Source organism: Brachyistius frenatus, unplaced genomic scaffold (assembly GCF_029030835.1).
Source record: "Brachyistius frenatus isolate BFR_SWC_R1_liver_20210118 unplaced genomic scaffold, ASM2903083v1 Contig_13, whole genome shotgun sequence".
NCBI lineage: Eukaryota > Metazoa > Chordata > Actinopteri > Embiotocidae > Brachyistius > Brachyistius frenatus.
In genome coordinates this window covers 673,082-687,171 of record NW_027210612.1, presented here as the reverse complement: position 1 = coordinate 687,171, position 14,090 = coordinate 673,082, and the positions used below count along the sequence as shown (strand labels likewise).

The following is a 14,090-nucleotide window of genomic DNA, read 5'->3' as shown; positions in this document are numbered from 1 at the left end:
TCACACTTTCCTCAAAGTTTCTAGGCTCGAGAGCAACTTGTTCCTTTATCTCAGCCCTGAGTCAACAGCAGTATAAGTCACTGTTAAACAGAGACACAGGAATAACTTTAGTGCTCAAACTTAAAGTGACCAGGCACTGTTCCTGTTTCAAGCTCAAAAAACTCAAATGCATTGTTCCCATTTTGCAGAAAAACACTAAGCTGTGATTATCAATTCATGACACTCGGATAAACCAGCTTGTTTTGGATATTTCAGATACGGAAGAATCCATTTAGGATTTATGAGACACTGCAGGGAGGAATGACTTGAATCAGCTAATAAATAGGATATCAAATGTCCAGAAGCAAAGAACATAAATACTATTTTAATGGAAACAACATTTTTTACATTTCCCTCCTTCATGCAAACTGTCATTTTGCTGCATTAAGAGTTTCAGCTGTTTGGTCTGTGGAGTAACAGAGCTCAACAGCAGGCTTCAGGTTTTGTATTCAGTAAGAGTACTCTAAGTGGTCAATAGGAGAAACATAACAGATCCTATTCCAGCAGCCACTAAGACACGATTGTCCTTCCACAGTCCTGTGTCATCACGTCTTTGTCTCCCATAGCGTGCAGTTTCACATAGAAACAAAGCCAACAACATGAAAGCTGAATGTGTGCAAGTTGAATGACACACACACACACACACACACACACACACACACACACACACACACACACACACACACACACACACACACACACACACACACACACACACACACACACACACACACACACACACACACACACACACACACACACTTCATGCTCGACATACCACTCAACAGGTTTGCTGCCAATCCAAGAGAAAAATCCTTTTTCCTTGCCAAGATCTGCACACTTCCAGGAGACAGGTGCACAGCATGAAACACACCAGGGACTCGTATACAACGTACAATTTAAAATAAATATAAAATACAAAGAAAAAAACACCACAACACAGACAAGTCTTAAGTGTGTCCTCAACAGGCAACTGACTCTTCACCTCGTCAGGCATTATAGATAATTATATATGTGCTTTAAAGATTGTGATATAGCTCAACATGCATGAAGTGACAGCGACCTCAGAATGACGAGATGAATGTTTTCTCAGATAAACGTCCCGACGACCCCGACTGTCTTTCCATGAGGCTCTACGACAGCAAGCAAGGCCCCAACTTGTTTGGTAGTCAACAGAAACAAACAACTGGCACATGTGTACAAAGCATTCCCGAACATTACTGCTAATATAAACAGCGTGCGCTTCCAAGTGTGTGTGCCGAAGAAGCATTCGTAGTCGATTTGAGTGTGACAACCTTAAACTGGATGATGGCTGTTTAGAGGCGGGTCTGTTCCTTGTAAATTTATGAAAGACGTGGTGTAGTGGCGCAGAGTAAAAGCATAAAAAAACAACACGGGTTTAGGTCGCGGCTCAGCAAAGTTCTTGGAGGTGGTTTCCATAGTGATGACATATTCTCTCTGCCTGCTTGTCCTCCATGTTTGTCTTGTCTCATTGCACTGAGATTTTCCTGTTCCACACATACCACAATCATAATCTATTAGCAAGCCTGAGGGAGGCCACGACCCTGAAGATAGCACCAAAGGAAGCAAAAAAAAAAAAAGAGTGTTTGTGCATACGAGCATTCAAAAAGACAGCCTGATTGCTGTCAGCATGACCTGAGGCGAAAGATATTGGAGTAGCCACCAGCCTCCCTAGGCCTGCGCGGTAGGTGCCGTGGGTTCAAATAAACACATCAGTTAAACCGACAGAGGACTGACAGCGAGTATCCACAGCTCCTGCTCTTACACATAGCCTTCACCTCGATTTCACAGAGAAGATGTGTTTCTGATTCTGGCTGCTCTTGAAACGGTCTTGAGATCTGCAATATGGGACACTGGTTTAGAAGGCGGATGGTATCGGTCCTCGGAGGGTCCACTACCTGAACCTGATTGAAGTTGCAAAGCGGGAAACCACAGCGCTCCTGGCACACAGCTTTCGACAGCTCCGATAGAAGCAAAGCTGAGACATGTCTCTGGTAAACAGCAAACTATTTCTCCACATCCTGCCTCGGCTGCTTCAGTCCTGCCAATAGTACGCTCATTCAGTCTTTGCTCTGTTTCTACGGCAACGACGGGCTCCTCTCTCGCTTCCTTCATGCCGTTTACAACAGACCGTAATTGTGCTCTTTCACCTTATCTTTTTATTCTCTCACCTGGCTCCTCTCTCTGTGCTTGTTCAGTGTGCTCTAGCAACACTTAGTTCCTCCTCTTGGTAGGATGGAGGTGAATGTCAATGCCAGGCCGCAGTCCTCTGCACTCTGCAGTGTGCAGTGAAAACCTCATTAGATGACCGAGAGCTAGTGCGTTCATGCAGCTCCACTTTCCACAGTTTGAGGAGGGAGAAGATGACAACTGTCCACACAATTTCATGGGTTCAAGAGTGGCTTATGCCCTGTTACATGTCATCATATCTCTCACTGCACGTTATCTTTATCACTCACTCCCTTGTCTTGTGCTGGTCCAGCGGCGCATGAATGGAAAAAAAAGTTTTTGTTTTACAGGGTCAAAAGGTAACATTTGTCTCAAACTAAACCCAATTTACATAAACCCCTCTGTGTCTAAGAACCATCTACGACAACGCCGACCAGCAGACAGTAGATTTTATCTCCCTAAATGAGTCCTATGAGATGTTGAGACACTTCGCTTGCTGAAGGTAGATTGGAAGATTTTAAAATGTGCTCTGGGCTTCAAGCTGTAGACATTTCCAAGTAACAAACATCTGGTATTATACTCTGCCTCTGGGAACTGCATGTGAATGCTGCCTTTCTTTCCAATATAACAGGAGCACATTCTCCCCTCCTGTAAACGGCAAACAAGTAGCAGATCCGTCCATTTGTTTAATGCTCTTGAGAGTGGACTCTCACCTTTGATTTAGAAACAAATACGTCCATCATTTTAATCAAAGATGTATTTCTGAAGCATATTTGGCACTTCCAGTATGACAGTGTTAAGGAACTGATCTCACAGGGTTATTAAATGCAGGCGCTAACTCCCACATGATGAAGATCAATTTAGTACAGGTTGAAATAATAATCCCCAAGGATGATTATTTGAAGGGAATGTTTTATGATTGATTTAAGTATTCAATTATGTATAATTTACATATACAGTCCATGCAGAAAATTATAGTGACAAATGTCCTCAATCCTTTAATATTATCTGACAATAGCAGGAGTTGAGAATGAGTCACATTTTCTTCTGTATTGTCCATATCACGACGAGTTAAGAACATCTATTTTGGTGCACCGATGATGACAGAATGCTATGGTTGTTTATTTTGAATATTAATGATCCAATTTAATGAGGTACCTTTGTTTCTAACACTTGGAAAAAGGATGGTATATTTTTCGTTTAGTATAATTTGAAATTGATGTTGCTCTGGTTCTATTTTTTTTTCCCTAAACAATGGTGTCTTGTAAGCCTGTTTGGGCTGGGCATATTACTTGTGCATTTTTGTATATTATCCTGCAGTGCATCACACAACTGCATTGTACACACTTAAAACAGGAGGGAACACAATCCAGCTTATTGAGCGTCTGCTTTTAAATTGGCTGAAAAAAGTTGAGATCTTTAAGATCTTTGATATTTTCAGGCAAACATGGCAAAAATTAGTTTTACTCTGTGTACTGCTTGTTATGCCAGGAAGGAAAACAAAACAGCTGTGTTTTTTTGCCTTAGTGATCTGAACTAAATGTGGTCTTTGTTTCTTTCTTCTTTGGTACCTTATCAAACTACTTTTAATGAAAGCAGCTCTTAAACACCAACTCTGTATACACTAGCAGTGTGAATATGCATGTGTTGTTTTGGATTGCTTTCATTTTCCATTTTAAAACGGTTCCAAACCCCAGAGATTTTAGCTGCACCTTAACTTTTCATAACATATCCCTTGCTGACAGAAGATGGGGAGGATGTCCACCTATGACAGCCACACAGACACGCTGCAATTTAATCCGTGGCCTGGAATTATTCTGGGCTAAATATAGCAGATATCCTTAAATTAAAGGCAAACTAGATCAGGTCTTATTACAGTCTCCCAGACTGACTCTGGCCATTCATAGTTTCTATTCTTCGGCAAACATGTCTACTGTAGCCTACAAAAAAAACACAGTAAATCAAACATGCTTTGTTCTATCTTGATCATTTAAAGTGCTCAGTAGAGTGGTGCAACGCCACGGTCACATCATTCCAGATAACAGAGCAGTTTTGTTTTCCAACTAGAGTCTCATTTTTACAGTTTTGGACATCATCGCTAGCAATGAAATAATATTGTACCCATCACTTTAAATGCTGACATGTAAGAACATGGGGATATCATAAAAATGAAGTCAGTCGGAGAAGGTTAACCAAAAACAATTTGCTCTCTGCTTCCACTTTGACCTGCCTTGCTCGTACAGCTGTGGATCCAAAGCATTTTTCTGTGCAGTCAGGGATAATAATTAATACTTTGAATCCTGAGGTCAGTGCTAAAAGTCAAGGGATCAAAATAATTCCATTTATATTGAACTAGATGTACAGTAAATGTCTTCTTAAAATTTAAAGGCATCCTGACTCAAAAACACAGGCATCAACGTCATGCTACGATAGCTGCATGATCAAAGTCCTTTTTAATATGCGGGTGAAGTGTCTTGGTCTAAGACAGTTTTCATCACAAAAGAAGTCCTTTGCACTGGTTGACTGAGGTGATGACTATGTGTAGACACTATAGGTCATGCCATCAGAATTAAAGTATAAACAGTCATGGTATTTTTCCCACCAGTGAAAACTTGAATCCATATCTGCAGCGTTGGGGTGTGCGTCTTCTCAGACAGACAGACAGCAACAAGGAAGAGTTCACAATGTGGTCACAGTAGTGAGTCCATAGGCAGCGAGATTACCCTAATCTTCCACTGGATAACACCATGAGCGGATGACGGAGGACGATGAAAAAGAAGAGGTGGTAGGAGGGAGCGGAGGAGAACTTGGACAAAGACAGATCAAGACATTTACGGAGGCAGGAATTGGACAAAAATAAAATGCAGCCTCAGTAAAAGACCGATGCGCCTTCAGGAGTTCATGAAATTCACCTCACCCATCAAATGACAGATGACTGGGAATCTCAATATCATATCTTACAAGGACAAGCAAATATCTGACTGCCCACTATATTTTTCATTTCATGCACAAGAAACTTAATATGAGCCTGTGTGCTCACCACTTACTGGCCACTACAATGGAATCCGACAGAGCTGTGAGTCCTATCAGACTCTGATTATACACCTGGGGTGTACGGCTCCGAATGAATAGCATACATTAGGCAGCCTTTGTGTATCAGACTCCGCCGAACCAGAAAACACGCTGCAGCGAGGGAAACGTGCAGAGTCTCCAACGGAAGATTCATTTGAATACTGTGGGAGAGCACAGAGACCTGAATGTGGCTGAATTTTTGGGGCCATGCGAGTTACAGGAGTCAAGTCAGCATGTCACAGGCAATTAAATGGCGTCCTCAGACACCCGATGGAGACACCTTCCATTGAACAGAAGAGCAACAGAAGGCTCTGGATGGGAAACAGAGCAGAGACTGAGGCTACAGTGTCTCAAAGAGGAGAGGGTGAACAGATTGAGCCTTTCATGTGGTGATTTCATTTCTCCCTCCTGGAAATAACTTCTTCTGGGCTTTTATTCATCTCTGTCTGTCTCTAGTTATCTGCTGGCTCTTCGCATGTGTCTCTGTGCACTACAACCATTGTCACTCCTACAACAGAGAAATTCAAAATCTGAGAAATGCACCTTAGTAACTGTGCAAAAAAAAAAAAAAAAAAATGAATTGGTTCCCTTGAATTTTAATCTGGCCACATGACTAATTCACAGTTGAGGGCTTTTTCTGAGTTTTGGGTGCATATTCAGTTCCAGCAGTGTGTGATAAGCTGAACAAATTCCTGTAGGTTAGAAGGTTAATACAACTATACATCTGTCGGATTAGGTTATACAACAGACCACAAAAATTTAAATAATGAGATTATCATTTGAAAATGTGTTTTTCCAAATATAACATCTGAAAGCCGGTTAATTTATAGACATATCCATTTGCTTCTTATTTTATGGTAAAGTGTTCATTTCGAGCTGTAAAAAGTGTGCCTGTACTGGATGTGTGTGTTTGTGTGTCTGTGAGTGGGTGGGTGCTGGGTGGAGGTGGTGCAAGGCAGTGGGGCAGGGGCTCATTAGAAGATATTGTCTCCACTGAACGTCTCTTTCTCTCGTAAGAGCATCTCTCTCGAATCCATGAGTTGAAATACTCACAGCAAAGGACATAACCCCTCACACTGGAGACAAAGCAAACCTTCTTTAGATTCTGTATCAGTGCACAACAATATGCCATGTCTACTAGTATATACAGTAGAGCAGCTAAAGGTGCTGTAATTATTCCCTGCCATTCCTCTCAAAGTCTATTTTCTCTGCTTTGGGTCAACTGTAATTGCATATATAAAACTTAATATAGCACAGAGTGTCTCAGCTTCCCAAATAAAGTAAAATAACCTGTGGCGCCATCACAGTCGCTAATGAAATGAAAACTTGAACAAGGTGAAGCAAAGTCCTTCCTCAAGGCAGTCAAGACCCTCCAAGGCCTGGCTGTCATGTCAGCTCTTCCACATTTAATTATGTATTTTAGCACTTCAACCTCAAGTGGCTCAGCGCAGCCGGGGCCTCTGGGAGACTCGCGCAAATCCTGCACAGACGGGCGGACTAACAACACCAGCTGCCTGCATGCGTATGCGTGTACCTGCATTTCGAGTACATGTCCTCGAATGTCTGCTTCCAGAGAAAGACTCAAATGCTGAGACAGGATGGTACAAGAGGCAGAAAATCAACCACAACTAAAAACAGCTTTATAGACTGCAGTAAATATGATGCGAGTAGGTAATCCTGCATGTTGGTGCTAAAATGATGAGTAATTTATTAATCAAATAGTCTGGCACAGAGATGCCAAATATTTAGTGGTTTTATCTTAAATGTGATAATTGCTTGATTTTGAATGGCTTTGGGTTTGGAACATTGATCAGACAAAGCATGCAAGATGCAAATGTTACTTGGTGAACTTGTGACAGGCATTTTCACTATGTTTGACATTAAATAGACAGATATGGGCATTAAAATGATCTCTAAATGCTAATTAACAACTATATTCAGTCCTCAGTCAGTATATTAATGGCTAAAGACAGGATGAATGCAGAGTTTGTACATTTGTTCTGAATTTCTTGGGTGTTATATGTAAAGCAGGTTATTTTGTTGACACTCAACATTCATACTTTTATGAAAACTGCTGCCAGAATACAGAGAATCCTATTTTGCCTGTGTTATCTTCCCTCTCCAAATCCGGCTTCATGCACTGACTGAAGCACCTGGTTGGCCTTAGAATGTATGTTTATACGTGTGTGTGTGTGTGTGTGTGTGTGTGTGTGTGTGTGTGTGTGTGTGTGTGTGTGTGTGTGTGTGTGTGTGTGTGTGTGTGTGTGTGTGTGTGTGTGTGTGTGTGTGTGTGTGTGTGTGAGTGAGTGAGAGAGAGAGAGAGAGAGAGAGAGAGAGAGAGAGAGAGAGAGAGATTATGTGCACACTTCTTAATTTGTGTAACCTGAGTGTCAACTGGATTAACACACGAGTACAGTAAAGGGTGAAATATTTTGTGTGTGTGTGTGTGTGTGTGTGTCTCAGAGGGAGATAATTTGTGCACCAGCGTATATCCCTAAGAAAACACAAATATAGTTAGCAACCAAATTTATTTTTACTCACACCTTTAAAGTACATATTTAACTGCTCACATCCTGTTGTTACCCGAAGCTGTTTCCAACTAGATGTGACCACCGTGAGTTTACTCCTGATATACTCGAGTCACATAACATGTAAACACTCCTTCTCCTGATAATTCTGCATTTTGCGCCTAGTTTCCCCAGCTCCAAGGCTTTCTGGGTAATTATCAAGGTATTTCCATTTGCAAGCCCCTGGGCGCGGCAATCTGGAAGGGACTGATTTGGACAGTTTTGATCAACCAAATGTTTGGAATATGTTTCTCTGCCTCAGGGCTGAGAAACATATTTTCAAGTATTTTTTAACCACATTTGTAGAATTTAAATCGAAAGGTATTTTTTTTAACAATGTTTGACAGATAAAGTAGTACTGGGTGTAAACAGGTTACTGGCTGCCATCTCAGCTAAAATGCTTCAACTACACCAAAATTGCAAGAGGAATGTTTTAAGTGGTGGACAAATCGTACGAAGTTGGGTGGGTGGGGGGGGGGGGGGTACAAAAAACAATAACGGCACGATAATTGAAGTGCATCATTAGGTCCGAATAGACGGACACATTAAACAGTCCCCGTCTCCCCTGCAGGCTGCGTTGAAAACTTTTTGCTGTGGCGGTCAGTTTTTTGATCTTGATCTCTACAAAGCCCAGCGATGCTCCATGAGTGCCCAGGACCTCTGTTATCAAACTGCCAAACATCAAAAGAGAAACAGGCAGTCTTCTCTGTCCTTGACTCCGACACACACTTATTGAAGGACAAAGCCTCCAGCGCTCTCTCCGCTTTCATAAAAAAAATACATGCTGCATCAAAAGGGCAGGTATAGACTATCAGTGTTCAGTGTGTGCGCAGAGTTACAGACATCTACAGCCAAGTATAATACCGGTGTGAGCGAGGTCTCGTGTGTTTGTGTGTTACCGGGAAAAGGAACGTGACAGCTGCATCCAATGAAGATTTGCTATGTTTCTCAATTCAATAGAAATACTCATATGCTGCTCATGTAAATACAACAGTAAGTGACATTGCAGATGCGGTTCAAGAGAAATGATAATCAACAAACACTGACAGCTCACTATGCATTTCCCGCAAGACTTACAAATTTCAAATGGCAAAGTCAGTTTAGTTTTTCTCCTTCCCTACCTGCCAACCTGTGCCAGAGCTTGCTTTATTGTCAACTTATGCATAATCCATTCGCTGCACGCCTTATCAAAAAACCCAGACTCAAATAAATCTGACCGTATTATTCGCAATGGCTGAGAACTGTCTGGGAACTTTTTCTTTTTTTTCCTGGGAAAAAAACCTTTTGCTCTCAAAGTCGTTTGATGCTGCTTTTAAAATATTTTTTTAACTTTAATATATCTACCCAAACCTGAGTTCTCAAGTGGAGGACCCCAGTGCACGGACAAAGTGCCTACAAGCACAAATCCAAAGAGGATTTCGAAGAAGACAAATGAACTGGAGTGGGGCTGGAGGAGAGGCCAAATAGGGGCCAGCAACAGTTAAAGATGTGTGGCTCTCCGAAGGAGCAGCTGACTAACTCTGAATTTTAAGTAGAGGAAAGTTCTGCCTTTTTTTTTTTTTTTTTTTTTTTCTTTCCTTGAGGCGCTAAAAAGACCAGTTGTGTTGTCTAAGAGGGCCAGATGGGCCTGCTCTCTGTGACTAAACTCTGGGCACACACGCACACCTCCAGGACCCTCAAGCTGATCAGCATTCAAAGGAAACGCTTGCCGTTTTTCTCCCTTTTATTTTCCTACACTCACTTTCTCCTTTCTCCACTGTGCTGATGGTTCCACAGGGAGGACAGGCTGCCGTTCATCCACTTATTCCTCAGAAGGGAAGAAAGGGAGGCTAAGCCAGCAGGAGATAGGGAGAGGGAGAGTGTGATGCTGAGCAGAGACGCAGGGTCAGACCTTTACACTGTTAGCAAACATGGCGGCAGGGAGACCAAGCGCCCCCCAGACACTCAAAAGCTTACCCGACAAACTGAGGTAACCTTCCTACAACTGCTCTCAGGGTTTAAACCCCTTAATCATGTTAACCATGCACTTGACAAAAAGGTATCCAACCTCCACAAATTTTCTCCTTTAGTTAACTAATAGCATGATATGAAAACAGTTTTGGAATGAATCCCAGTTCACTTTCACTCCTGTCATGGTTCTGAACACTTAGTGAATACAGATTGGGCTAACAAATGAATCATACATACATGTGCCGTTTTAAAGCTCATTTGAACAGCCGGGAGGCTGAAAACACGGCAGCATGAAGCAGCCTCTTAAGAACACCTGTGCTGCTGCACTTAGCGAAGCTCTATTGTGATGTGATGAGGCCGAGGAGAAAGAGCAGGCCACGCACATATTGTCTTAGCACCTCGCTTTGTTCTCCAGCTCAAAAAAGCAACTGCTCTCTGAGAGCACTTCATTGAGGTGTCGGATGGTGATAAAGTACAGAAAGAGAAAGAAGGAAAAGAAAAGAAAGATTAATTGAGATTTCATGTGAGAGTGAATTTAGTCACGATGATACATTTGGCTTTCTTTTTTATTACTGATAAATCAAATGTGATAACAGCCACAGCCCTGATAACTCATTCGGACATCTAAATGTTAAGAGTTTAAGCACAGCCAGGAGTAATCTGTGGTTTCTGAGAAAAGTCAGAATTCAGAAAATAAAGTCAAAATCATCAAATTGGATAGACTTTTCAGATGTGGCACTAATCCTCTTGTATAAAGCAGATTGGTTGAGGCCTTTATTTTGCTAAATCTTTGGCGTTATCAGAAAAGAGACTTCTTTGGGAATGCTTCAAAGAGAAGTGTGTACAATTTAGTGCCATTTATCAGTTAGGTTGCACATTACAACCAACTAAACACCTCTCGCCTCCCCATTCCCTTCGAGCCAGAGAATCTACGGAGGCTGCGAAACATGCGAAAAACGCAAAAGGCCCTCTTTAAAGTCAGTGTTTGGTTTGTCCCTGCAGGGCTACTGTAGAAACTTGGCAGTGCAACATGGCGGGCTCAATGGAAGAGGATCCACTCCCTTTGTAGATATAAAAGATTCATTGTAGGCCAACAAAAACCCATCAATTCTTCATTTCAGGTGATTATACACTGATGAAAACTTGAATATTACGATCCCCTTAAATCCTTCTCAGTGGACCTTCAAATCATCTTCACTTGTAAAAATGAATTTAAAAGCAGAAAGATAAAAGTGTGTGAAGTAAGGTGGTGATGTTACTGAGTCATTTTGTACATATGAAGTAGCCAATTCAGAAAGCCCCAAGAATAAATCCTGCATGTGGTGCCACCATTAAACTGCAAAAATAGATGGCCTACAGGTGGTTTTAGGCACAAATGGAAAAACCGCCCAGACCTTGACCAGGCTCATGAGATGAAAAATCTCAGCTCAAGCCACAAGTAGACCACAAATAATTTGCTTGTTGTAATGAAGAATTTATGCTGCTGTGCTGAGATTGAAAAAGATTAACTCTGATTGTTCTCAGACAGGTCACCTGGGATACATTTCTCCATTATCCACCCTGCATTATACTTTATATTGCACTCTTTTCATTTAGAATTAAAACCTTTTTTGTTTTGCCAACGTAGATATTTCTGCCAATTTTTCTGCAAGACATTCAGCAGGTTGGGTCATTTTTTTCTTGTGTTGTTTATTAGAAATACAAATTTCACTGTGTCAAACTAAGTTAACAACTAGGACACAATAAATAAAAAAAGGCAGAGACATTATAATGACATTTTAACATTGGAATTTCTTCCTGGGGTGTGTTATGGGTGTATGACTTAATGTGGTGCTGAAATGAGAACACTTGAAACAATGATAAAACAAAAACCGTGACAATACCAAACTGAGGCTGTGTTTGCTACAGTAAAATGCTTTAAAACGACAACACTTTTTTTTCTGGAGGGAGGAAAAATCAATGCCGACCATCATAAATGGTGTGTTTTCTTTATTCCTGCTGTCCAATAGGCACATAAAGATGACAATTAAGACTAAATAAATCCTTGAAGAGAAGCACATACCTGCTTATCCTTGTCCTTAGCTTTTCCACTTCCCGACACCCGTGATGAGGTGACATCACGGGGGATGACAGAGATTTGGTGCAGTGGCATGTTCATCCCAGCAGAGCCAACCAGGGACGCTCACACACACACTTCCTGTCCCACTGCCAGAGCAAAGAGCATGATGGTCTGAACTGCGACACCTCGCCCGCACCACCCTGCAGAGGACACACATCACGTCAAAATTTGCAAAAAAAAATATCTGGCTGAAGCTGAAGGGCTAAAATGCAAATATACACAATACGAATTAGAAGTGTCTGTCCAGAGGTGGTAGCGCTGCATTTTGAACACCCGAGCGTGCTTTCGCCTGATCTGCTCATCACTCGACTGACTTCTGCTGTAAACGAGGATTCTTCTCAGACGTTTTCTGTTCCCAAATTGATTCAAATTCAATTTGGAGGAAGACGGCTCTTAGCGTTTCAGACTCAACCTTGAGAGTCTGTCTATTCATCAGTGACATAGCTTTTCTTTTTTTTTTTTTTATTAATTAACGATAACATAACTTTATGTCCATATAATGTAGAGACAAGGCTAGAAAACCCAGCAGCTGACTATTCAGGTGTGTTGACCAGAAGAAATAATGTTTGAAATTATGTTTCTAAGTTGAATGAAATTAAATGTGAAGAAACATTTTTAGATATTTAAAATTGCATGCATATACCTTTTAGAATTGCTTTCCTAATTTGTATGTTTCTGCAGTATGTATGTGTATAACTAGAACATTTATATTTTTTTTACAACGGTCAACTGTTGATTATCACTGATAATGTGTACATTTTTAGACACCCATGTTGTGTTTGTTGTAGTTTGGATTCCTTAACATTTGACAAAACCAGGTTGATGAACTTTTGTCTTGTCTGACCATTAGTACAATTCTAAAGAAACTTTGTAATTCTTAAACCCCCAAAGCACAGTCATGCAGTCATATGATTTTCCACAGGAGAGCAGATGTTTGTCTCAGCATAACACCAGCACGGAGCGTAATAAATTAGCACAGAAGTGAGTAATGAATCACTACAGAAGTGTGTAGGAATTCACTTTTCTTCCAAATCCCTGGATTCAGAGCTATGATTTTCACAGCAGAGAGGTGAGTGTGGTTCCCTGTCATTCTTGGAGAGATTCAGACGGACCGAGCCATGAAAGCAGCAGGAGTATGGGGATGTCCTGGGAAGTTACACAACAGGTTTTACAAATGGGTCGTTTTAACTTCAGTTAATGCAGCCATCTGTACTGCCACTGACAGCAATTAAGCTTGAGCTCTTTCTCACCACTAGGCTGTATATGTGTGTTTGTGTGCGTGTTTGCACGCAGGCCCGTCTGCCAAGCAAACCCTCAAGCTCCACAGTATGAAAATGACAGGATTAAGAAACCAAAAAGCAAGCGGACAGATGGGAGGTCAGTAAAATGGCAGAAATCAGAAACCAGCGTTGATGTCAAGTAGGGTGGGGGTTGGTGGCGGTGTTGCTGTCGGCTTTGGACTGAGAATGCCACACAGGTTTGCTGAGGAGAAGCGGATCAGAAACAGACCAGCACAGCCAGAGCTGTCACTTCAGTTCATCACTGCACTGCCTCTGATAAGTATTCATCGAGATGGAGAGCTCATATGAGCTCACAAACGCAGTCAGCGGTCGAATCAGCTTCTTGGACAACAGCTGGCAGTCTCAGCTTGGTGCCACTAGATAGTGTGGATCATGTGTCAATAAAGACCAACCACAAACCACCTCAGCACCCATTGATACATTTCTGCAGCAAGCTCAAAAATGACAGACTGGTCCTGTAGACACAGCGGAAAAATCAGGGATGCAAATAATACAACAGCTCGAAAAGTTTGATCATTTCAGAGCATTTCTTTACTTCACTGTGATGCAGCCTTTAAAATGAGGACAAGATGACATTTATGCCATTTCACAATATCACTATATCCAAAATCTAAGACGATACCTCTTCTCCTATCATGGTATCTATACAATATTAATATATTACCCATCCCAAACTACAGTGATATAAAATATGTCTGCAGAGAAGTTATAATTGATCAAATACAGTTCACATTAATAAGCACTTGAAAATATCCCTAAATACATTTACAATGGCATTATGGTAATAAACTATTTATAACATATTTCTATAGTGCTTGTAACAGCCAAATTGGGTAATTATAGTTAAGTGTT

The 14,090-nt window shown here is 41.3% G+C and overlaps 1 protein-coding gene across 2 annotated transcripts in view; it reads right to left on the bottom strand.

Annotated features, from left to right (window-relative positions):
• marchf8 (membrane-associated ring finger (C3HC4) 8) overlaps positions 1-14,090 on the bottom strand; it is a 75,889-nt gene that overhangs the window by 45,450 nt on the left and 16,349 nt on the right. For both annotated transcript variants that reach the window (XM_069692646.1, XM_069692644.1), the window contains exon 2: positions 11,881-12,077. In XM_069692646.1, coding sequence (XP_069548747.1) covers positions 11,881-11,976 — 96 coding nt within the window. In that variant the 5' untranslated portion in view covers positions 11,977-12,077. The remainder of the gene's footprint in view (positions 1-11,880; positions 12,078-14,090) is intronic.